The sequence below is a fragment of the Callionymus lyra genome, chromosome 10, assembly GCF_982586985.1.
Source record: "Callionymus lyra chromosome 10, fCalLyr1.hap1.1, whole genome shotgun sequence".
Classification (NCBI taxonomy): Eukaryota; Metazoa; Chordata; class Actinopteri; order Syngnathiformes; family Callionymidae; genus Callionymus; species Callionymus lyra.
In genome coordinates, this window is record NC_141827.1 from 15274757 (window position 1) to 15301101 (window position 26345).

Consider the following 26345-nt stretch of genomic DNA (forward strand, 5'->3'; position numbering starts at 1 on the left):
TGTCCTCGTCTAGAAACAACTAGGGCTTATAGTTCCGGTTTTATATTATAATTTTTTAATAATATATTATTAACAAGTAAACTATTTGAGGTTATAACATAAATGATGATTCGTCTCGTTTAAACTAGTGCACTTCATATTTTTGAATTTCTGGATAAATTATTCATGTGATATTTATTTTTTAATCGAAAACGATACAACTATAGCAAGTTTAAATTTAATCGAGAGCTGTATAACAGCGTGAACGTTTCTACCATTTGATATTACGTGATATTTTGGCAGGGACTGTTCTATATTTGTTATTTGTAGACATACACGGTTGCATCCTTCTTTTGGCAAGTGCAGGGGTTTGGGACCATTTTCTTTAACAATGTCAAATTTTTTATTTTTTAAATTTTTTTTTTACAAGTACTATTATAAACAGTGTTTAAAAAAAGAGTTACTATTCTTTCTCTGTTATTATATTATATTATTTCTCCATCTTAGCTTAACCAATTTAAAATGAGACAGGCTGTCATAAGAAAACCAAGGAAATAAAAATATCTAATATAATTTTACACTTTTTGCCAATAAAGTTTTACGAACCAATTAAAAAAGAACACACAGGGAAGACCAGTGCTATTTACAACCATTTTATTTTGATTTGAAAAACATTTGACAAAAATAATATCACATAAACACAGATTTTAATAGAAAAAGATCTTTGAAAAAAAAAAAAAGAAAATAAATGCAATAAGGTAAAATTTAGGTGACATTTTTTATATTTAAATATTTGCAGCCATAACATGCCGACTTTAAACGGCTTCTGGCCAAGGGTAACAAATAAGTGCTTATGTTGGTTCAGGCATATTAATTGAATGAGGCATGATTTGGCTACAAACCACATTGGCAAATTGATGCCAAATCCATGACTTCTTGTATAAAAGATTCATGGCAGGCAGGATTGTAGATAATGAGCCAATCTCCTTCCTGGACAGCCATTGCATTCAAATGAAGCTCGGACATCGGCTTCTCTGGAGCACGGTGACCCTTCCCGTGCTTTAAAAAGGGTCATATGGAACACAACTGAGCGAAGCTGTGACCATGGCAACACCATTTTGTGGTGTTCATCATTTAACTAGAAAGAACAGACTTCAAATTTAATTCAGTGTTCACCTGAAGCAGTTCGACAATAACCTAAGAGTAATCATTAATGATTCCAGGATTTGATTAGATTTTTTTTTTTTTTTTTTTTTTTTTTACATAATAAGTTCCATGTCATTTGTCTACATTTCAAATGACACAATGTTTTCAGAGAGGCATGTTAGAGAGCCAATACCGCTCATGTCATTTATGAAAATAAATTAGTGATGGTAAGAAAAGCAGCAGCACAGCTTGGACAAGAGGGAGAGAACCCTTTCATTCAGTGTGCTTGACTGGTACACTGCAGGAATGATGGAGGTGAAGATGCAGAGATTTGAAAAAAAGTGGGATGTGGGGGGACAGACAACCGTTGCGGTTGTTGGACAACAGAGCAAAAGCCAGACTAACAGTACCAGGTGGAGTTGAAACACACATTCCCTTTACTGAACTCTTCCCTGATTCTAGCTTAACTCTCTTTGCTTTGCTCTGGATCACTTCATATGATTAAAGTACACACCTGGAAGATTGTTTTAGTTAGGTGCTAAAAATACAAAAAAAAAAACAATGTTGTGAGCAGGGATAAATCTTTTTGGAGCGAGTGCAGCCTCCCAAATGCCAATCTGGGCCCCATTGGTTAGAGTGCAGGCACTATATTAAAAACACTCCTGGTATTTTGTGCGTAAAAAAAAAAATATGAGGCAATGAAAAACTGTACAAAAAAGAAAGAAGAAAATATGAATGACTTCATTATCTGGACTCTCCCAAATCTTTGAGATATCTCTGAGGTAATCATTGAAGTATGACTCATTAGATAGCAATAAATACCAACACGAATACAAATATTACAAAAGTAAAAACAGAGGCAAATGCTTAATGCTAAAGCAAAAATCTGAGCTAAAAGAGGTAGGTTTTTTTTTAGGTAGATTACGGTGTACATCCATTGTGGACACTCCTTTTTAAGAACTACATTAAGTTGATTCTATTACAATCCCCGTCCTAATAGGAGGGGCAAAAAGACTCACGAGTCTTAATAGAGATGGCCTACAGTTTTCTGTGAGTGAGAAATCTATTTTACAAGCACGATTACATGTTGAACAAAAAAAAAATGTAGAAAAACCTATTACCTGTAAAGCTTGCTGGTGATAGTGTAACATGTGATGTAGTGTAATGTAGATTGCAGCTTACTGAGTACTTTCCCAAATTTGAAGGGTATAGTCAAACTTCTCTCTGAACACCTTCACTAGAAAGAAGCAGAGAACCTGCATATATGAACTATACAATGCATATCAGATGAGGGGGGGGGAAGAAAGATCACATCAAAACTTCAGCCTGGTGAAGTATTTAAAGGTCAATACCTAAGGTTTAAACCCACCAAAGTCATTTTTACCCTGTTCATTTGTGAAGGGAACTCTTCCTGTCACTTACATGGTCACCAGCGTCACTGAACACACAAATCAACACCATCCCTGCATCTCGAATAGCAGAATCACATCCCAATACATACGCATGTATTCCAAAAAGTCCTTTAGCAAGAGTTTCCACAACTTCAAAAGTCAGTGTTCAGTAACTAAGCACATCATACACCTGATCAACTGCACCAACATACGACACATGAGTGGTACCGCCTAACCGAGCCTCTCACAGCAGGTACAATTACTTTGTGAATTCACACAACATTCAAATATTTCCTGAAGGAAAATGGGAAATCTGATCTTAAAGCAAAATAATACACACAAGTGGAGAAGACTATGATTTTTGAATAGCGGAATATTACAGTGAATGATTCGGTAAAGTCTACAGAACTGAAGTGTTGCCTTAAAAGTGGACCATGCTTGCATCATCTCATGCCAATCAGTTTTTGGTGGGACGTCCTCAGAATTTCAACAGGTCATCTTTTAACTTCACCCGACGGATTAACATCAATTGAGGATCCCAAAGAGATAACAAGGTTGCTCCTTTACAGAAGCTCAGTGTGGCCGATTCAATCAGCAATCATTTTCAGTTCTATTCGGAATACATTTAAAAATAATACATTTTTACAAATGTATAAAAAATGTCTATGAATTTTTGTAAGATCCGGTTCACAAATCACGTTTTATAATCACCACACAACCAGAATATATTCACAGTTTAGATTGTGAACTAATGTATTTCGCTAGATGAGTCAAAACACTAGGATTAGGGGACAGTGTTCGTAGAGAATAAATAATACACATCAATATGTTGTGGCTAATAAGCTCTTTGGGCTTCAAATGTTTGACAAAAACTCTCAAATGGTCTAGTTAAATAACTCTTTTCAACTTCTCTTTTGGACAAAATTAAAGGGGCTTTTGTGGTCAAAAACTCATCAAAACACTATACCTGTTGGCCCTCCTATGAGGCTTTAGGTCTGATAGATTTTAGAGATTGATTGCAAAAACCAGCTCGACTGTTGCAGAAAAAGTGACAGGCCTTAATAAACAAGGGAAACAACATCTTTTAAAAAATAAACTTTGATTAACTTTAGCTTAAAGCTCCTCATGTCAAGTGGCTCATTGATAAATAATCTGCCTTTGGCAGAACACCCATTTCTTTGGGGCTCTCAATTTGATGTTGGACAAAATGTATTACATTTATAAAAGGATTCCCTATCCAAGTTCAATAATCTAATGGTACACGTTCTTCCTGTGAATATCTTTCATTAATGGGAACTATAGAAGAACAACAAATCACAACTCATGCCAACAATAGCGACAACATCATTTTAAGTCTTCCTCTATCAGGCATAGATACAAAGTACTAAATGGAGGTTTTTTTTAAATGCCTCATCTGCTATCTGAAATATTAATGTCCCTCAGGACCCTTTTTTGTTGCTCTCCATTGTTGTGGTTCTTTTGAATCGTTAATTGTAGTAAAAAATAAAAGGGGTTAATGCTGAAAAGTCTCGGTCCTGTGTGGCAATTTGGACCGTGAATGATTTTTATGGAAAAGCCGCAGCAAAGTGTGAGATGAAGCGCAGCCAAAGATGACCAACAACACCTAGAAGGCAAACGAGCTGAACACGACACGATGAAGTGAAAGAGTGTCCACAGCTTTGCAGTCATCATTAAACGTGTGCACGTCTGTGGTAGAAAATGTGTGGATCTGCTGTATATGGCTTTTATTAGAGAGCAGCATTGTTGAGCTTGTGTTTCTTATTGTAATATTGACTAGTTAGACAACCCGAAAAAAATAAGAAAAATTTGACTTTGTGTTGAACACGCTTGCAAGCCCTGTTGATGCAAATTCCACCTTATACTTTCCAGAAAGACAATTAACTTCCAAATCATTACAAAGCAACAACATAATAAAGGATTCAACAATATACTTGCATATATATTTTTGAGTGAAAAGAAATTTGCCTAGAGAAATATCTATATAGCCCTATATACAGCAGCGGTCATTACGTGTATCTAGATATAGTTCTGGTATTTACACGATACAGCCACTAGAGGGCTCTGCATCTTAAATCCCCGTCATCAGGTGAGCCTGGATGAAAATCGCCTTCCATGTTCTAGAAAATCAACTTTCTATTCAGAAAAAAAAAAAAAAAAAGAGGTCCGATGTCTATGGATGTGATATCTGTAGAGGTCTGAAGCAGCTTGCAAAACACAAAGTACTCACTGAAAAAAAACAATTCATGGAATTGTTTAAATGACGAACAGATTAAAAAGAAAAATAGCAAAGAAGATGTACAGCCATTAGATCCGTTTGTTAGCCAATGCCATGTATGGTAGGCTTGCTATACACGGACGAGCTCTCGTCGGAGTCGTGTTTCCTATTCCAGCTAGATTTGGCATTTTAGCCCTTAAAAATCTGTGATAATATAGAATCTGTATATTTCAACATAGTCTTAAGTAAAATGTAATATAACAGTGCTCAGGATAAACATAGTAGCAATTGTCTATTTACAGGGTAAACAAATAAAAAGGGGGGGAAAAACAGATTTAAAAGCCAGAAATTCGGCATAGTTTGATTTATCAGAAAAGTAAAATAGGTGTAACATAGTGGCTAACTTTCAACTATAAATCAGGCACCCAAAAAATCCAATGGAAACCTTGCTAAATAACAGATTACATTCTGTACTCTGGCACGACAAGCAGTGACGTTTTCTTTCTTGGGCCGTGAGGTCAGAAAGGCAGATTGTTAGCATGTTTAGCAGCTGCATGAGTAAAGAGTCAAAGTCGTTTGAAGGTACTCAAACTTGTGAGAAAGTTCTCGAACCATACCTTTGGTTAAAGGTTGACGGCATGTGTTTGAAGAGCATACACAGACGTCGTATAGGTATGCTGCCATGGAGAGAGGCAGATGAACACAAGGGTTCTTGAGACAACCATATAATACAAGTGTACAGGCACTACTCTTGAACTGATGTTCTGAAATGTACTTGTATCTGTAGCTTTGCTTTGTAAAGGTCATAGTTTCACAGAGGTGATGCAAATATGAAATAACCCCAGTAAAAACCAAGAGGTAGCTTAACTAAAATGTATAACTGAGAGTGTTGTGTAGAATTACACGAGCAACAGATGTCCAGGTACTTAAAGCAGCATTTTGTTAAATTAAATACAGGAAAATGAAAAAAAATATAATCTTGTATATTTACATACACATGTATGGAGCATATACATATATATGTAAATATGTAGCTTAATTGTATTTGAATTCCCTTATTTACCGTTAACATCTGCCTTCTCTCCATTTGGACTTCTAGAGTCAATATAGGTATAGAGACGTGCGCACACACACAGCACTTTCCTCTTCCACTTTCTCAATTCTCCACACCTTCTTTCATACTGCCAGAATCCTTCTCTTCAGCTTCTCCCGCATCAATCAGGCTGGACCACTGACTAGGAGACCTCGCTGCCGAACACCTCCAGCACCAGCGGGGTGAGCTGCATGCTGTGCTCCGGCTGAAATGAGAGTGAGCGGTATTGTTTGGAGTGTTCCTCGTTGAGGCTTCGCAGGTCGGCCAGCTTCTGGATCATCTTGGCGTACAGGAGTCTCCCTCCTGGGTGATGTAGCCGGATGTAGGCCTGCAGTGTCTCGGACAGACTGTTCTGTAGGGCTTCGATCCTGGTGTGATCCTGGACTCCTGGGCGGTCTGTGGATGCAAATATATTTCAGTTGTAAGATTTAATAGATATTTAAAGCTTTAAAATAATAGGGATTTTGAAAGAACGTCCATTAAACCTCATCTAAGGATTTTTGCAGGTTTCGCCATGTGAATGTTTATCCACCATTTCAAATATTAATTTCCCTGATGAATCTGCAAGTGGCTGTTTCGTTCCAATTTCGCCAGGATACAAAACAGACTCAGTGTTCCAATAATCGTTTTTATAGTGCAAGCCCCCCTCAATTATGAATATTATAATTGTCGCTTTAGTTGTTGATTTGTCCATGTAGACATAAAAATGGTTTAAAGAATAAATTATTATTTATAAACTAACAAAAATCATACAGATTAAGGCGAATTTGAGTTGAGATGCTGTATTATGATGCAGCGTCTTAATTTTGAAAGGCCACTAGATGGCACTCTCTGCTTTATAGATACGTTTGGCTCCGATTTACTAATTCAATGAAAACTGGCTTAATTTTCACCGAGAGCGCCATCTAGTGGCCGGTTAACCTGTATCATAATCCAGCATAGGACTATACAGTCCTTTAGCGGGGGAGGTGCGGAGGGGGGGTCTGCGGTCCTGTTACAGTTAGTCCAAATTAGATAAAAACACCCCATTTCCCAACGTATGTTGATGATGCATTAGATCTCCGCTATGCAGTGGACTTGATGATCGAAGAAAGGTTATTTTGCATCCTGCGTTTAATTAAAAATGAATATATATTTCCATTAAAAAAGTATTTTCTCGTTTCCCCTCAACACCGTGAATAGCAAGGAGAACAGACTTCAGTGGAAAACAAAGGGAATCCTCTAAATTGATTTAATCCAGAAAATACGTTTTGTTTTTTATTTTGGTCAACCGCGCAGAATAATATAGGATTGGAGTAAGTTCATCCATGCATTGTTAATGAAGTGCTTTATATAGCTAAAGGAATGCAAATACCCAGTTATGCATGCTCTTGCATAATTACGCATGTATAATACATGTTTGGCTCTCGCCGCACATGCATGGACACGAGTAGAAAAAAACTGACTGGGAAAAGGAAAAAAAAATTTGATCGCAAAAACAGACTTCGCCAATATGTTGCTTTAAGTCTTGAGTCTTTAAAATTATTAAAAATAAATGATGAAATACAAAGAGCTGGTCAATGTTGATCAGAACCACAGTACCTGGAGAAAGCAGGCAGATGGCCATCAGCAGCACATGTTCCTCCTCGTGCAGGTTGAGCTTTTTTAGACCAACCTGGAACTTCACAAGAGGCTCCAGCAGTTCCAGAGTGTGACCCGCTACAGGAAATGGGCAATGGAGAGTCATTTTATTTACAGAAGCATCATACTATAGAAAAGACAATGAGCTTTGAATTATGTTTCCTTATTCCCTACAAGACCAGCTGTGATGACCTTATATATGTTCAGGTTCTTTCTTTTGCAGAGCGGAGAATCTGCTCGTTCATTAAAACCACCTCCACAGGTGATTTAATTTAAAGTTGCACACAGAAGAAAATGTTTGACGCCATTTTATATAAAAAAAAAACAAAACAAGGGGCAAAAGAGCCATGTACATAATGCAAGTAAGTAAATAAGTAATTTATATTTATAGAGCGCTTTTCCCAACCAGGGTCCCAAAAAACGCTTTAACAATCAAAATAATACATAAAATATATACTTAAAAGATCAAGATAACACTGAGAATAACACAGTAGTTCCAGAAATTCAAGGAAAAGCCTGCAACTATAAAAATGTCTTAAGATGTTTCTTAAAGGAGAATGTAACATTGTTTAAAGTCAGGTAAAGAGGCTGGAGTAATTTGATGGTTGTTCAAGCATCCACTTATTCCGCCTGTCTTTTAATAAATGCGTCTATTTTCAGAGTAAATTCCAAGAACAAAAATGACATTTCCTCTCAGCACTGAAATCAACACAATCAGGCAGAAAGATAAGAGCATAACTATCCACTCAGCTCAGCAATCTCAATTATATGTCTACTACCTTCTTTGTTTCTATTATACATTAATACGAGTATATTCAATATACTTCAAGAGCCAGTGACAAATACTGAAGCTAAATCTTCTCAAACATCTTGAAGTGTGAAACAACTGATGTAAAATAAGCTGTCAAAGTCTATTAGTAAACACAGTATCCTCTAATAAACATGTCAACTGCAATTAATGTCGGAACCCATGACACATGCAAAGCAAGCTAGAGCATAGGTCATAGACAGATACAGACAATGAGGTCAAAGTTGGATCTGTATACGTCAAATCCTGGTTCAAATCCATCGTCAATTTAGCGGCGATTAGAATGATGATAGAATGAAGTAAAACACATGACGCTAATAAATGCTTAAAAAAAGAGAGTAAATAAATCACCAGCAGTGTTACAACACAGACACTGTTCACTTGTTAGCATGGAACACTAAACTGAATAAATGTAAGATTGACTGATGAATTTCAATTCAAATATTATCATTTATATATATTCTCTAACGCAAGTTACTCTAGCTAAAGACATAATATTCTAGAAATCTATGTTTTGACAAATTTTTCCACATATTGCTTTACCAAATAATACTTTTTTAATTGTTGCTGAAATGCCATTCGTTTCATTGCCAGGGACAACAGGTCAACTGTAAAAATAGACATAGATAAAATGTTTCCCCATTCTGAACTCTACAAATAACAATACTGTGCAAATGAAAAGAAATGCAGACGTGGACCGACCTTTGGTGACATCACTGATCTGATACTTGAAGTCTGGTGCACCGCAGCTCCATGACATGTCTTCCAGGCTAAAGCTCTGGTTCGAGCGCAGCATGATCACCTCGATGGCACTGGACTTGAGCAAGGCAATCTGATCCTCTGCAGTCAGCTCCCTGAAAGTGACCGATCATTGAGGCAGCTTAAAAAAATGATTTTTTATCTTTTGTGTTAGTTAGCAATTCATTGTTTCGGATTACATTTCCAGAGACTCAGATTACATTTTGGATAGTTTCATAGGGGAATGCAGATAAATTAAAGCCACTTAACTTCTCATTTCTGAGATGGGTAAATGGATTTCAAACTTGTGTGTGCATGATTACCTTTTTATATTCTTCCTGAGAGCTTTAAAATTACTTTCAGTATTTTAGCCATTGTTGAAATTAATTGTTATTTCAAGTTGCGTGAAGAGAAACCTTCAGCCCGTCTTCATCAGTACAAGTGTGAGCAGCTTGCTGAAGCCTGATAAGATGACAAAGATCATGAAGAATCGATGCCTTTTTTTGACTTACAGGCGTTTGGTTAGTGCAGAACAATGACTTGTCACACTTGGATATGGGTAAATATCGTTTGAGGACAAAGTCAATAATAAAGCCTTTAGAATTTCAGAATTTATGAACAGGAAAGTGGCATTATAGTTGCTGACATAATTTTCTTTGTTCCACATTTAATAAATAATTCATTCTTGAGGTTTTTGGTGAAAATAAATTGCAGCACCCATTGAAACAAGTATTTAGTTTTAAAATATAGGGGAAAATGTAAATGACAGCGACGTGTTTGGCGAATATACTATTGAATCTAGTTAAATGCTTCATTTTTCAAGGCGTCACTGCAGTCCCCTCAGACCAATGTTGTGTTTGTAATTACTTTAGCTCATAACAACCACATCACTTGTCAAACATTTCTGTTAAATGTACGATGTTGTGAACACTGGCAGTAAAGCAAAGTTCAAATCTGTAGGTCAGTTTTCAGGGCTTAAGAGGAAAGAGCATAAGTGTGCAAACATTCCATAGGTAATCCGACCACATCCATCACTCACCGCCATTGGAAGTGACAACTTTCAGGAAATACAGGCCCTTACTCGTTTTGGGCTTGTCTACGTGACCCCTAAAATACATAGTGGGTCTCGTTTTCAACACACTTAAAGATTTGGAGCAGCATTTTAAGATCGGAAAAACAACCATAAAAATATATATTTTCTAGCCAATAATATATTTTGTTGACAATGAAAAACAAAGAGAAATTTGTCAATGTAAGGGTACTATTATCAAGCAATACAGATTAAGAAAAAAACTGCACTTATTAATATTATAATAAAGTGTTATTTATTTCTGTCCCATTCTCTACCTATCAGACTGATTTAAAGCCTTTCAGAAGAGATGATAAGCCAGCATGGTTAATTATCAGACGGCAAATAAAAAGTCGATAAGGTGTAATGATTGTCATGGTTCACTTTTCTCAAGGCCTGAGCCATATTTGCTCCCAGAAAGTCTTGCGGAAAGAAAGTATTTCTACATGCCTCCCGGCTAATTGACATATTTAAAAAAGGGCGAGTTGCTTTTCGTGTCATATTAAAATAGAAAAGTTCAAATTCTGCAAAAGAACACATTTTTAAAAGTGAGCCAACAATCTAACCTGAATCCTGGGATCATCTTTGCAAAGCCAATGACTTTCTGGATGCTGTAGGAGACCAGGTCAGCCAGGTGGGGTAACATTGACAAGCTTGAGCCCTCCTCTTCGCTGGAGACGGGGCTGCTGCCCTGTTCCTGGTACATCATCAGCAAGTTGTTGAAGTTCATTTTGGTGTCAACAGATTCTGCAGAAACAAAAGTTGATCATCAGTGTTTACTAGTCAGTAGTTATGCATCTTCCTCATTTATTCCAGGTAATGCATGTATTTTTGGTAAAGGACAGTCATATAAAATGCGTTCAAAAATCCCTTAAAATGGGACACCTCACTTTAATTTTCCAATAAAACCAGAGTAGTGTGTTTATAAAAAGATAAACACTACATTTATAAATGTAAAAAAAATCCAAACAACATCTGCATGTTCTCTACAAATGTCAAGTAAAAGTGAAATTCTAGAACTTGATTCCTTTTAAACACCATCATCCCCCAGCAGCTCATCCTCAAACTGGACCAGTTGGGACTCAACACCTCCCTGTGAGGATCATTGGTGTCTCTCAACCCCCACTTATAACTCCCGCATCACCAGCAAGGCCATCAGGATTGCTGGTGACCCCCACTCACCCATCCCACAGGGAGGAGAGTGCGCAGTCTTCAGGCCAGAACCAGCAGGTTAAAGGACAGCTTTTTCCACCAGGCTGTCAGGAGATTCAACTCCCTCCCTGTTCTACCATCACCCTCACCTCTGCTTGCACTACCTGTGCATACACTTTGTTTTTTTGTAAATATTCTGTTTATTAGTCGATTATTTATTTAATTTTGTTGGTTATTTATTTTTATTTATTTTCTTGAATGTCTTAATTAATGTCCTTTCAACCATATTCATGTTTTGCATCGTGGGTCTGAGAGGACCACAATTTTATTTACGCTGTATGTCTTAATACATGCATATTTGACAATAAAAGAACTGGACTTTTATAAACACAGTTTCTGAGAATGGCTTTTCGTTTTTGTTACATGGAGTCGACAAACTTGTGGCACCGGGATGAGGTTTTTCCTGCCCACAACGTTCCAAAATTATTCAGTCTTTCTTGATTTCGCCTCAGAAACTTTTTCATCTCCATAACTTGGTTTCGAAGATTCGACTCGCCTACTGGAATGTTCAGGGTTGTTGTTTTGTTGAAACTGACATTTTAAGGGCACTTCCTTCTCAGCAAATTAAAATCATTATCTCTATTTTTTTATATGGAAACGGATAATGTTTTATGCAAATGTAAGAGAATCATACCCATTTCATATTGCATTTTATCAACATGTGAGGATTTGGTGAAATCATTCCCAGGCATGCTTTGCCTCAGAAGTCAATCCACAGGTAAAAAGAAAGCAAGACGAATGCATTATTTGGCATCTTTCAGATTCAGAAATGTGTGCAAAAGGGAATTGGATTCACAGTGTTTTCTTTGTGCATCTTACCTGGAGAGTGGCTGAAGGAGTCGGAGGAGGCCTCGGAAAGAGAGTGAAGTGAAGCAGCTCGACTGGCACTTCGTGTCACCGGACCCTCGCGAACAGGCGGCTGGATGAGGGTAGAGGTCAGTATCATGGTGAATATGAGACTTGAGAATTTACACACTGTAATATCAAAAAAAAAGGGGGGAGATGGGTAGAAGGTGGTGAAGTTCCACTTTCAAATAAAAGACACAGAAATAGCGGGCAACATCAAACAGACAAATAGACTAATAAAAAAAAAGATGTAAACACAGACCCTGAAGCGACAGAAGTCAGAGTAGGAGTCATCATATGTTTTGTGGTGCGCCTCCACCAGCGTGGCGATGACCTGGCTCTGCTCGTCGGACAGGCGAGGACGACGAGCCTCCCTGTCGGCTTCACGCTGAGCCTCCTCATCCTTTCTCCGCTGAATTAGATCCTTCTTTCTCTGAACTTCTTCATCCGTCAAGATGACTGGAGGTGGCATAAATAAAATAAAAAAAAACAGAGGTGTACCATGTTATACAATTTGTTAGGAATTCCTATAAATCTTGACACACTGATGAATTGACAGTTCCCGTAAATTTGCAAGTTTATCTGAGAGAAATGTGATCCGAGGAAGCGAGGATCATCAGGACAGTAAGCGTGGTGAAGGACATGTTTGAGGACAAAGAGTAGCTGTGCTGAATGAGTGAATTAAACAAGAGAAAAATTGGTTGAAAAGCCAATAGTTATTTTAAGAGATACCCAACTGAGAAGTTGTAGTTGAGCCATTCAGATTGCATCCCTCTTGGCTCACAAGCCGGAAGATATAAAAGATTTTGCAGCTACCCCTCGTTGAAGTTTCTAATTTGTACAATGAAAATCGAATCCATTTTTTTTGTAGGATTATTCCCACTTGATGCATTTAAGATAATGGCAACAATATTCTCTTCATAATTTCTGTTGTGATGCGTCTCAACACGACACATATTAAGATAAAAGAACATCACTCTTGGTGAAAACCATGCATTTAGGCTATCAAAGACGACACTATTTTTATTTTATAGTTCACAGACATGTTTTTCTAATCTCCATTGGATCCATGCAGAACTCCTCATTAGCTTTCTGTATGAATTTCTTATTTACATTGCTGGCTATACAGTTTTATGATTCTGAAATGTAACATTTATGGGACATTTAGTTTAAAGAACCTTGTATTGCCTCACTTCAATCAAATGTCAATTTAAAGGTCGATATAATGGGTACAATAGAGTCATTTTACGTTAAGCAAAGTCAATTAAAATAACGCTTTTTTTCTTCTTCATAAATACATCACTTCCCAACCATCACCCCACAAATTAGCCCATGTTAACTTGACAGGAGTTACTTTAATAAAGATGAATATGAGGCAAAAGCTACAACCTTGACATGCGGAAAGAGTCCTATGCTTTTCACTATTAACATACCATTATTTGAACACGTTAAGGAATTTTAATGTTAGCTTAAAATCTGTGAAGGTTCTGTCATATTAAATGATAAAATAAAACATCTCATGATGCCTGGTGACAAATTAACATTTCCCCTTTAAACCAAGTCAATGTTTCTCTGAATTGGTAACTCCGGGATATGTGTAATACAGGGCAGGGATATTTAAGCTGCTAGCAGAGACCATCAATATTGTATTCTGTTGCAACGTAAACCTGATGGTAGTTATTCTCTGGAGGAAATGGGCGGGGAGGCCTCAACATAGGGACCCCTGCAGCACGGAATAACTGAGAACAACTGTCTTTGTTCCATCCCCTCTATGTTTTTGTAGCCAGTGAATTAACTGGCACGTAGAGAAAGAGGGAGCAATGAGCAGAAAAAGAGAAATGGGTCTGGACAACCAGCTGACAGTAGCATTTCGTGCCATAATGTCCTGTTGTACAATTTATGGCAATATCAGTTTCCTGACTCTGCTTTACCGTTCAAACAACAAAAAACTTTGCTTAAAATGCTTGACTTTGCATAATAGAGGCCAGAGACAATTGAATAGATAAATATACTTCAGATGAAGGTTATTTATTGCATTAACCCGAGTCTCTGTTGGCTCTGTAAAAACAAAACTTGACCCTCAAATATTATTTCACCGAATCCATTAGATAACTGACGAATAGAGGAAACATTTTAATTGGCCATTTAAAAACATCTAAACCTTGACTTGCTCATAAAATCAAATTACATTTTTCATCTTACCTTCATCAAAAATGTCATTATTGTTGTTGCTAAATAATAAATTCGGGCAATATTTAAATGTGCTTCAAGTTCAAGTTCTTTTATTGTCAAATTTGCTCCTTTATATACAAATACAGAATAAGATCCATTTATTTTGTTTTTAGGTGCTTCTTCGGTGTTTCACTAGTTGTATTAGTCTAATCCAACACAACTGTAGAAGAATACTCAAGTCTAGAAGTACTCATGATTTTGAAATGCTTGTTTTTCAAGCCCAATATCCAACAAGGGAAAAGTCATTAATGATGAGAGTCAAGGTCAATCTAGTCAAAATTGACCAAATTCCAGCATATTTTCTATTATAACATTATTATTTAGGCACCATGACATCTCATATAAAGATAAATGAGAATACATTAATTAACACAAAACGATTCAAAAACATTTCACAAGCACTTCCAAGTCACTTGAATGGCCAATTAAGCCGAAAAAACAGTTATAGAATAACATACAACTTTCTACTTTTAGGTGACCTTTACTTACATTCTTTCATCATGCCAATGTCCACACAGCGTTTAAGTCGACATGCCTGACAGTGGCGCCTGTTGTCCTTCGTAATGGTGCAACTACCATTAAAGGGACAGGTAAAGGAGGCCTTCCGCTTCATACTGCGCCTGCAAATAAATGCGTGTTAGACTCCTTTAAATAGCAAATAAGAGAATGTTACTTAAAAAAAGTTTTTGTAGACAATAATCACAATGCTGTTAAGAAATTAAAACAAGCAGTATTACAAAAGTGATCCCCAGAAACATGGATACGGGTCCGTAATTGCACTGACACCAGATGCAAATTTCATGTCACGACTTATTGATTCTGCATTTTTAGATTGTCCACGTCCTACAGTTGTCATATGCCGGCGACGGCAACAATGCGTTTATCCTACATGTTGAATATCGTTCTAGTATCTCATCGCCACGTTGAAGTCCGGGTTTTGATTGGCTTACCCGCTACGAAGAACAGACTTAACAACATTAAGTTGAGGATCAGAGGTGGCTGGTCTTTTCTGTCAACGCTGTGACACTGCAGCTTCTCTTCACTTCACTTCACTTGTCTACCGTGCCTCAACCCGACTTTACATTTGAACCATCACTAGACGGGTTTGGTACTACAACCAAGTAAGTGGTAGGGCTGCACGATATATATCGATATCGCTACATTAGCACGTGCGATATGCATATCGAAAACATGTGTGATAATTTATCATTGTATAAATCAAGCATTTATTAAATGTACTCTTTGACCAATCAGTGTCACGTTCTATAAAGTTTTCAATTTGTACTTCTGTGTCTCGTTGTTTACGTCTCGGTCTGTCAGTGAGCTGTGCGGTGCAGCTTGCTACGCTCAGTTGCTATGGCGATGGGTTTGCCGGTGCACTGACTTAGCGTGGGTCAGTATATACAGGGAAGTAAGATTAACTTATGAACGCTACTCAAACGCGAATGATCCAGTCAGCAGCTGCTCGTCTTGTATGTACTTTTCATCTCATCTCAGTTGTATTCAGCATTTTTATAAGATTGCGGAACTTCCAAAAAAACCTGTGATCTATGCAATACGCTAATGAGCTAAGTTGTTAGCGTCAGGTCATTTATAAACTGTTATGTGTGTGTGTAAGTAGGTGGGACTTATTGATTTGGTGATATCGCGACGCGCCGGCGGCTCCTCTCTGAAGTCGCTCAGTTGAGTAATAAGAGTAATAGACAGCATAATAAGGAATATTTTTCTCCAATCATGTCTGCTACATTTTTAGGTGAAAGAAAATAATATTGCACTAATATCAATATCGCAATTCAAGACACCAATATCGAACATCGCAATTATTTCCAATTTCGTGCAGCGCGTTGTCATTTTACTGATACCTTAACACAACATCTGTTTTTCCACCATTTTGGATGCGGGGAAGTAGTATTTCATTTTCCAACTAAGCCAAAATATGATTCCAACTTGAAAAAAATAAATATTAAGAAATTAAATATGAATGTGTATGCATCTCATGCAGAAACACATTAAAATGTGATACATTTTAAAGACATTAACAGCTAAATAAATCTCCATATAAAAATGTATATAAACCTAAATTAAATACCAAATGTTTGTTCAATTTTAAAGTAAAACCAAAGCACACATGCGCCTGTCTGCATTTGCATCTCATGGGTCTAGCATGAGACCACCAGCAAGGACATGTGCATGCATGCTAATGTGCATGTCAAAAACCTCGTCAATGTGCTTTTTGTTTTCACTTGGTGGTATCTTCCCTCGTGCAGTCCAAGCAAAGTCCACACTTGGTAAGTAAATATCCTGGACAATTTCATTTGGCTTGGGTGCTTGTCCAGTGGCCCTGTGCTATTAGCATACCTGAAAAATCCCTTGCAACCCTCACAGGTCATGGCGTTAAAATGAAATCCGGTTGCTTTATCGCCACACACGCCACAAATCCGTGGCACATTCCGGTCAAACTCCTCCGGGGCCAAGGTAGACGTGCTCACAACAGTGGACTCCATCACTACAAAAATAGAGAAAATGTTTTTAAAAGGGATGAAGACAGCAGAAAGTGTTAAGTAACAGTAATAAGTGAATAATAGCATACATTTCATTGCATGCCTTTACCATTTATTAAGAGCATTGCGAGGGAAAAACACATTTCGCTGTGAGGCAAGCATCCTCAAAAACAAACAATCATTGTACTTTTCACAAAGCGGCTATTCTGAACATTAACATTGACTGGATTGCAACAGAAGAACGGAAGCAAATGAAGGAATGTGAGAACACAAGGGGGGGGGTGAAATTAAACCTGATACAATCCCCAACAATGTCACAAATCAAACAAGACATAAAAGCTGAATTATTTAAAGTGTTTGGGCCAATCCCGTCATGATTCTCGGATAACTCGGATTTAAAAGAGAAAAAAAAACAGGCTTCGGGTCCTGCTAATGCAAAACTAACATTCGTTATGAAATCAGACTTCAGAGATTTATCAGAAGATTAAACGAGTATCAGAAAGCATAGACTAATTCTATGCAAATGAAGCTCCAAAAGAATAAAAAGCAGCTATTGTTGTCGCTAATGTAGTTTACTATGGTTTGATTTCTCAAGGGTAAAAATTCGAGGTAATAAGAAAAACATGCTCAAAGGTGAATTAATCCAGTCTCGTCACTACTTCTAGTGCCACCCGGGACTAGCCTACAATTTATTTTATTTATTCTCATGTAAGAGGAGCCATTCTTTTTCCACATGGGTGACAAGGAGGCAATGTATGTATTATGTTCAACCTATTTCAAGAATCAGTGTCATTTTCTGTGGCTACCTGATGTTTACTAGTGTTCCTAAAAACACACTTGAAAATTAGATTACAGTGCTATATTAGTAAAGAAGCAGTATAAATATGCAATACTAATTATTACTATACAAGTATAAGGACAGCATATACATTGCGATAACATCACATTTATAAACCACCATACAATCAAATAACAATAAAATTTTGATTCAAGAAATGGTTTGCTCATGGCAGTAAGAAAACATACAAGTGAAGGATGAGTTTTTCAAAACTTCCGTTAATCCAAACGAAACCTCAGAAAACCCCCGAAAAATAATCACCCTGTACTTGTCGCATCAACAACATTTCTTAAAATTCAAATAAAAGTTTAATTAATTTCACAGATCATTGCAGACAAAAAAAATATTGGCCTGGGGTTTATTTAAGAAAAAAAAATGCATTAAATCAGAACAACTTTAACTTTAAATTTTCCATAATTATTCAAGTAAAAATGTGGTTATGGTTGCATGTGTTCCTGAGATGTAAAAATGCATGCCCTACTATAGCAGTGTTGCCACTTTTATTTAGCCATTTTATATATCCAGTATATAATGGAAATCATTCAAATATACAGCATGATTTATCTTGTTAGATGTTACACTACCAGCATTGACATAAATGCACACCTCTGTAAACTAGCGGGGAAATACAACCATTAACCAGGCGTAAACTCATCGGTGAAGTCACTCATCTGTGAGTCCATTCAGCTTTGACAAGTCCATTAGACAAAATGAGTCGTATTGATAGAGATTTAAATTATTCATCAGGTTATTCAACCAGAGATCTGTTCATTCCAACCATGTGCAGCAAATAAAAGGGAACAGTTCATGCTTTCCCTAAAAGGTCTGATATGATTTAATCACATTCCGTGAAAGACTGAGAATCATTAGTGAAAATAGGAGTCATCATAAGGCAGAATAAGCACAATAATGCGAAACATTCCTTCAAGTCCAGCAGAGTTCAATAAAATAGACATAAATGTATTTTAGATGCGTGACCCTTTTTGTAACATCGATCTATTCGATGTTGATGAGGTAAGTGACGTTGTTCTTTATAGGCTTCCGATTTTACTCCCATTACAGGTGAACTATGAGTCCATTACAAAACAAGAATTCTGGGGAAAGAATAAAAGGACGAGAGAATGAAAGGCAAAATTAATTATATCTATTCATGTCAATCAGTTTAACAAATGATATCCTCACAATCTCTCTGGAGTGCATCTTCACTTTGGATTCGATCATACCTGTCCCTGTTAGAAATTAAGTAGTGGACCGCTTTCCTTGTCGGGTGGGAGTTAGTAGTACGGTGGCAATTAAGTATTTTAAGTAGGGAAGCGATTGAATTTGTTCAGATGGTTGTCAACCAGTCTAGCACTACAATGATGTGTGTCGGAATATAGAATTGGTAAATGGATGTCTTTTAGGAAGGAACAACACTCGACTCCTGACCAATCACAGCTAAGCTGGGTCGGTGGGGAAGTAGGGACCGTTTTAGCTCAATTAATTGAGTCTTCTCCAAGTAATTCAGAAAAGGTCATAGTAGAAGCAGATTTTGGTTTCCAGCCTACAAAAGTACACAGCATAACTAATCAGGTATCTGACGGACAGTCGGCCGATTACAGTCACCTGAACGTACCCTTTGTAGGTTGGAACAAAAACCTGCGCCCACTAGGATCTTTACTAGATTAATTGAAGATACAAGAACAGAGCGACAGATGTTTAAGCAAATATTTAGCGAAATAGGTTAGTGAATAATTGGTTAAAGAAGATGGCAAATAAGAGAAACAACTCCAATGCAGAACATTGGAAGAAAAACATAAGGCAAATAAAACAACTACATTTGCATACAGAAAATATATCAAACGGAAAAATTGAAATCAAGAAATGCAACCATTTCTTAACTTTGGTGAAAATCAATAAGTAGTTACATAAGGTAAATCTGGTTTGCGGCAGGGATTTTAGAGAGACTGCAAACCAAGTCTGGAGGTTAATGTTTTAGCTGGTGTTTAAGTGCTTAAATGTACAAGTGCCATTTCTAGTAAGCAGCGGTTTTGTTACATTATGTTAATTAAAAATTCTGCCCAGCACAGTTCGAGCAGTTATCAGTTTTTAAAAGAAGGCACTACACTCTGTGTAAACAGCATGACTCATGTTGAGGCTTGGTGGCCTTTAAGCCATACAACCACAGAAGAAGTGTAAAAGGTCCACGTCATTACCTCAAACCCCAAGGCAATGGACAGTAGTAAAGAAATTTGCTAAAGAAAATAAACTTACATGGATTTCACAACAATGGGTCGATATCTGTGCACCAGGTATGACCTTTAGAACAGATTTTAAAACTCAGCTTTAGCATTTGTTTAGAAGCAGTGAGAAGCTACTGCAGCACATGAAGAACTTTGCCGGGTTGCCCTTAGTTATGACAGTAAATACTGTATACGTGGAAGATACTAATAAAATCATATTTGCATTTATGGCCCTCTTGACTTCTTACAGCACAAAATTCGAGATGACCCTGCAGAGAATTTGAAAGAGAGGGACGGCCTATTTTTACCAACAGTTTTCAAGATTTCTAAATATAATCTGCTACTTCAATTACACGCTGGTTATAAATAAAAGTGTCAGCACAACATCATTCTTATCTTAAAATGAATAAAAGACATTCGATTTTTCCATATCTAACTCTTAATTCTGGTCTTGTCGACTTTGGTGGTTAAAAATTGCCCAGAGAGAATACCCAGTTGGCTAGACTATTAGATAATCTAAGACGTTATCAAAATAATTATCCTATGACATAATGGTAAGTGCCCATGTCAATGCTTGCTTTTAGTAAAATAACTAATAAGTGTCTATAATGTCACTCATCCAGGGAAGGGAGCACAATTTCTCCAGATGTGGCAGTGGGTGCTATATGTTCAGAGAGCCTATATTTTTTGCCAAAGCTACCAACTACTTTAGGTGTCAAGCTGATGAAGAAAATGAATAAAAACGCTTGGCAAAACCACCTACACATTTGTTTCGCTTGCTAACACTAATTAATTCTGACTCATTTATGCTTCACTAAAATGAATGCATTTCAATCAAGCGGTTGCTTATGATAATTGTCACATGCTCTTGAAAGAGTGTTTACAGGTTTGAAGCTTGACTATCATTGTGCTTTAGTACATCAGGAACAAGTAGAACAAGTAAAGTTAAAAATGCAATAGCAACACAACAAACCTCTCCTGACACATACTGAGAAGTCATCGTAAGCAGCCAATGAAATGCTAGTGTTTACATCTGCTTTGACTTTCAAAAAGGAAGGCTATGAAACTCCGTCTATGGTCAACTATAGAAAACCATTAATCTTTAAGTTGTATGCTATAGCTTTGTCCATTACCTCCTCCGCCCCCCCGCTGCTTCTCTTGAAAAGATTAGTCGGGGTCAGAGACAATACCAAAAGAGGCTTGGCCAGTCCATCATTGGCCTATCTATCCTCTTCCACCCTTGCATCCATGTCTTATTTATTTTTTAAAGATAAAGACAAAACAATTGTATACTACTCGCTCTTTGTAGACCTGAACAATTGTGTTTAAATCATTTCCTACAAATTCCATACAACTTTAGAAAAAGTTGATGTACAATTTAATTTTAAAATTGTATTCTTGATTCATAAATACAACCTAGATCACAAGGCCAGACATTAACGTTAACATGATAAGAATACACTGATAGGCCAATTTGATTGGCCTTTTAAACAATTTTCTTACACAAAAGTCAAAATACATTTTAAATCAAGTTGATCAATGATTAAGCGGATTATGATTCAAGATCTTTACACTCTAATTAATCAACAAAAATATTTTTTAAATCCAGAGTTTTCATAAACGATATAATCAGTTACAAAGAAAAGTGACTTCATTAATTAATTACCCTGTAGAAAAGGAAAAGCAACACATAAAGACAGAATCCAAAACAAATTAAATGGTATGTAACTGGGTTGTTTTGAAAACATGTGCAGTATTTATCGAATTGTAGGTAACAATCTCTTTGTGTTACAAATGTTTTATTTTCTTTTATTTCGTTCAAATAAATGTGAGAAGCTTCATTCATTTTAAAATGATCCTGTACAATTATATTCATAGAGGGTCATGGTTTTTTTGTCCTACTCTAGGACACGTATCACAGAATATCAAAGCAAATGACAGAATATATCCAACGGTCATTGGAAAACTACACTATGGTAAGAAAGCACAGAATTCATCTGTAAAGACAGGGAGGAAAGGGTATTTGGTTCAGCAACGACGGGTTCTCATCACCACTTTTTACAGATGTTGTTCTCTCGGGCCGGGACCATCGGTCTGGACTGCTTCACAACACCGGAAGCTAGTAGAGGGGACTTAGAAGGTCTTTCAGGCACATCCAAAGGGTAAGAGGAATCAAGACATGTTGCAGAGACCATCTCCTTTCATTATCCTAACTGGAAGAAGATACCGGAGAGAGTAAAGTCTGGGCCTCTGGTTTAGGACTGTAACCCCCCACTACCGGAATTCAGATGAGCAGTAGAAGATTGATTAAATCGAATGCTAAACCTCTAATATTCAAGTGACAACACTCAGTTGACCAACTCACTGGGTGCCTACATCCACTATGATGCTATCAAGCTCAATTTCATGTAAATAAGATGATCGAAACACAGGGACATTCTTCTACCTTTAAATAGCAGGTCAGTTAATGAGCCTCAAAATGAAAAACGAGTTTGCCAAAGCACATCTCTTTTGATAAATTCACTTTCAATGAAGCATATCAAATTTAACATTATCACGTCTAACAAATCAAATTGTAGTTGATAGGAGCGAAGGTGCTGAAAGTTAATGTGATTGAAGACATGCCGGACCAAACGGCGTAGGCAGTCGGAGGACTCGAGCAGCGATTCCATTTCATCTGCTCATAGAGCGCAGTACAAACGAGAAGGAGAAATCCCTGTAGCATTATGTCCCACGAACGCTGGAAATTAAGTTATAGACCACATCCCCACATATAACAGTCAACGTCAGAATCACATCAAAGACATGATGACAACGGAAGAGCAGTTGCTGTGGAACGCATAGGTCAAAGTAAGAGGGGCCTCTTCTGGGTAGCCAATAAGAATTCTTAGTTTGCATCACGTGAATCAATGCCAGAGATGGCATAACAGGCATAAAAGATAAGTAAAATTAGACGGGTTAAGATTTGAAAATGCAGAATGAGAGGTATGTACCACGTTTAAATAGCACGACAGCTTAAATGTTCAGTGAAAATAAGGGGAAAAAGCTGGATTTTTAAACTAGGAGATGTAATGACATTCCAGTTGAAGAAAACATGTTTCGGAAAAGGCTTAGAATTGATGAATCAAGTGTAAATGCAGCTTTATCAACTGGTGAGGAGACTAGTTCAGTCCTGTCTGCGAGACTCTCCCCCTCTTTCCACTTCAAGCCGTCTCCTCAGCGCTGTCCTTTGCTTTTTCATACCATCACATTGAGCATGTTACAGCAACAGTAATAGCACATGACAAGGTGACCTGTGCCCCACACAGGATGGGCTAAAATGGGGTGGGAGTTCCATGTCCAACCCTATGGTCTATGCAATACTCCCCCTGACCAGGCCCCACACTGCTGGCCTGCAAAAGGAGAGAGAGAGAGGCAGTGACGGCAGCCTACCCCCTTAAACTGGGCCCCTTGCTGGACTCTGGAGAGGGGAAAGAGACGAGGCAGGGAGAGGCCCACTCGACACACACACCGAAAATCCTGTTTATGTCTATGCTGAATTTAACAGAGATCGGACATTCTCAAGCACACACTGAGCCAACTGGACTCAACTGGTCGGACCACCGACATGCACACACAGTAGGTCAAATGATCACATAGTTAAGTTACATAAGCATACATTTGATTTTATTTATTCACATATGATTTCTGAAATACTTAGCAATAATATATAGATAGCAAGCGGGACAAAAGTATTTACATGTAACATTTTCCAAAAATATTTATTATTATAATATAATATATATACATACATATTTATATATCAACATTAATTTTTGCATTTCAAGCTTTAAAATATGGATATATGGTCTCTTTTAATATGTTAATAGAATCATATAATCATACTACAAATAAATACTTTAAACACTTCGACCACAGAAGGTAACCACAAACGGTGTTGACAAGAAGTTGTTTTCATAGGTAAAATGAACACATGGGCAAAGCATTCATCTAAAGACAAGAGGATAGGCAAGATGGTCTTCACTGTTAAGTACAGAAAGCCTATTTCTTTCTATAGGGTTACATGTGAGAGGAAGCAACCAATTACTGTAGTCACGAAAGGGGGAGGGGAGGGAGGGCATAGTATATAGGATGCCTAATGGACTGTACCATCTCTTCTCCCCATGAGCATGATCAATCCGTAGTAGCATCAAAGACGCTATGCCAGGCTTCGTTTTGTCCTCAGGGAATTAGCTGATCAGGAACGCTAGTACAAACGTGAACATACTCAATGTGGATAACATCCTGAGGAATTCCAGTGACTGTATTTATAATGATTTGCAAACTGCTTAACAGTCAGGTGGATGAATGGGGAACCCAATATATAAAACAGGCAACAAACAAATATGTGTATAAACTTTATTTTCTATTAACGCTGTACTTTGGACGTCAGTCTGACTCATTAAAACCCCATTTTAATGAGGGGAAAAAGAGGATCATATGTATTCTCTTTAAATCTGAAAACAAGTCGGCAGAAGTGCCGCAAATATTTGTTTGTTTTAGTGTAGCAGTAGAAAAATAATGACTAGGGTTTAGCGTCTTTAAAACAATTGGATCAACTGTGCTGGCAAAATATTAAATGATTAGGTTATATATGGGTTTACAACATCAAATAGCAATGTATAATAAAAACTGATTTAAATAAAGTCTCTTAGCAGAGACCAAAGTCAGCTTATTGTGGTTGTGCAACAAAATTATGACCTTCAGAAGAATATATCTACTATAATACATCATCGGATCTGACCATACATTCCCATTACATGTGATTCTAAATACATCCGTGTTTATAAGATTGTATACAGAGAACGTAATGTAGATTTGGTTGCGATGATTTATTAAAAGTACAGCAGAGAGAAAGAAAACATGAGCTTTATTTATACTCTTGATAACTGCAACTACACAAATAACAACAACAACTTCAGATTGGTTTAAAGTTTGCATTAGTAAGTATATATTCTCTTACACTTTTAAAGTGACACTTAACCTTATATTATAAATTACCTTTAATAGTTTGAAGTACAAAAGAAAAACATATATGGAACAATTTCAAATGATGGTTTTAAACATTTAAAAAACAAAAAAACAATTCTCACCTGATGTTTTAGCATTTCCTTGAGCAATGGGGTAAAGACTTGAAACCGTTCTCCACTTTATCCGAGATTGTTAATCCTGTTAAAAACACAAGATATATGTCACAAGTCATCGAGTGGTGGGCCTTTTTCAACCCCCTCGTACCTGACCTGCAGTCGCTGTTTATGTAACGCTCAACTGTTTTCAACTCACACACTGTGGGTTAATGTACAAACCGGTGTTACAAGCTGCAAAGTTAACAAGACATGGACCAAAAAACACGTTTTTTTTTTAAAGGTGGAGCGGGTTTGGTTTTTTTTGGGGGGGGGGGGGGGCTCGATCTGACAAGAGTTACTGGACTTTTGTTTCCCCCTCTTGTGCAAGCGAACTCGTACCTTTTTTAAGCCCCAACTTTTTCCCCACATGAAGACTTTTCGATCCAGTTTTTAGTTTCCCGAGAAAAAGACTGTCCTTCCCATGTTGACCGAGCGTTTCAGTGGTGGCGTGGAGAGAGGGGGGGGGGGTGCGTTTTTCTAACTCGTAAAAAAAAAAAAAAAGGTATGGAAGCCACGGGGAAGAAACTCGTCCGCCCTTCCAGACGTACCTCTCGGTAGTAGCTAGCGTTAGCGTGGTTAGCTTTGGCTGCTTTTAACCCTTCAACGCAGGCGCCAAGTTCAGCTACACGAGCCCACAACGTGCGGCAAAACATCCAACGCGGAAACTGTCGCGACGCAGCGGGGTCTCCTCGACACACAGGCGAAGGCGTTTACGCTAAACGAACCTAAATTAGACCTACCGTAGCGCGACGACAAATATCCCTCCTTCTCCAGAACCCAAATAGATAGCCATTACTTTTTTGTTGCACCGCCCCCTAAACCCCTCCTCCTCCTCCTCGGGACCTCTACGGCAAAGAGGGATTTCCCCCCTCGGCCCCCTTCCGCTAGCCAATCACAAGGGGGGTCGGCGTGTCTTCTACGCCCTGATTGGTCACATTTACACCTAGTATGCCGTTGATTGGTCGATCTCGCCGCTTGTCACCCTGCGACGCCCCGCCCTTGAAATAGGGGTGTGTCGTGACGTCAGAGGTAACGAAGAGGTAAACAACTTTGACCGCGTGAGGTTTTAAAGCAGCATCCTTGTGACTCGGGATCTGGTGGATCCACAGCGGGGCGTAACCGCGTCAACGTCGAATCAATGGGTTTAAAAATAACAGTATATTGAGGTCGTGTCTGTTTGCTGCATCAAAGCGTCTTTGTTTTGTTTTTTTCTGCTACATATTTTGTGTTTTAGATCCTCGTTTCAAAC

At 37.6% G+C, this 26345-nt stretch overlaps 1 protein-coding gene across 2 annotated transcripts; it reads right to left on the reverse strand.

The window, feature by feature from the left end:
- Nucleotides 1–2075: 2075 nt before the first annotated feature.
- Nucleotides 2076–25913, reverse strand: LOC148070515 (vitamin D3 receptor B). Of its 2 annotated transcripts, none has more exons than XM_087800185.1 (10): nucleotides 25837–25913; nucleotides 25064–25139; nucleotides 16729–16876; nucleotides 14860–14990; nucleotides 12401–12597; nucleotides 12112–12211; nucleotides 10647–10827; nucleotides 8976–9127; nucleotides 7427–7543; nucleotides 2076–6241 (listed from the first exon to the last, which is right to left on the reverse strand). In XM_087800185.1, exons 3-10 carry the CDS (start codon nucleotides 16872–16874, stop codon nucleotides 5988–5990), a joined length of 1278 nt encoding a protein of 425 aa, XP_087656311.1. In that variant the 5' UTR covers nucleotides 16875–16876; nucleotides 25064–25139; nucleotides 25837–25913; the 3' UTR covers nucleotides 2076–5987. The 2 variants fall into 2 exon arrangements, with proteins under 2 accessions (XP_087656311.1, XP_087656313.1); XM_087800187.1 differs by lacking the exon at nucleotides 25837–25913 and adding an exon at nucleotides 25436–25806.
- Nucleotides 25914–26345: the final 432 nt, after the last annotated feature.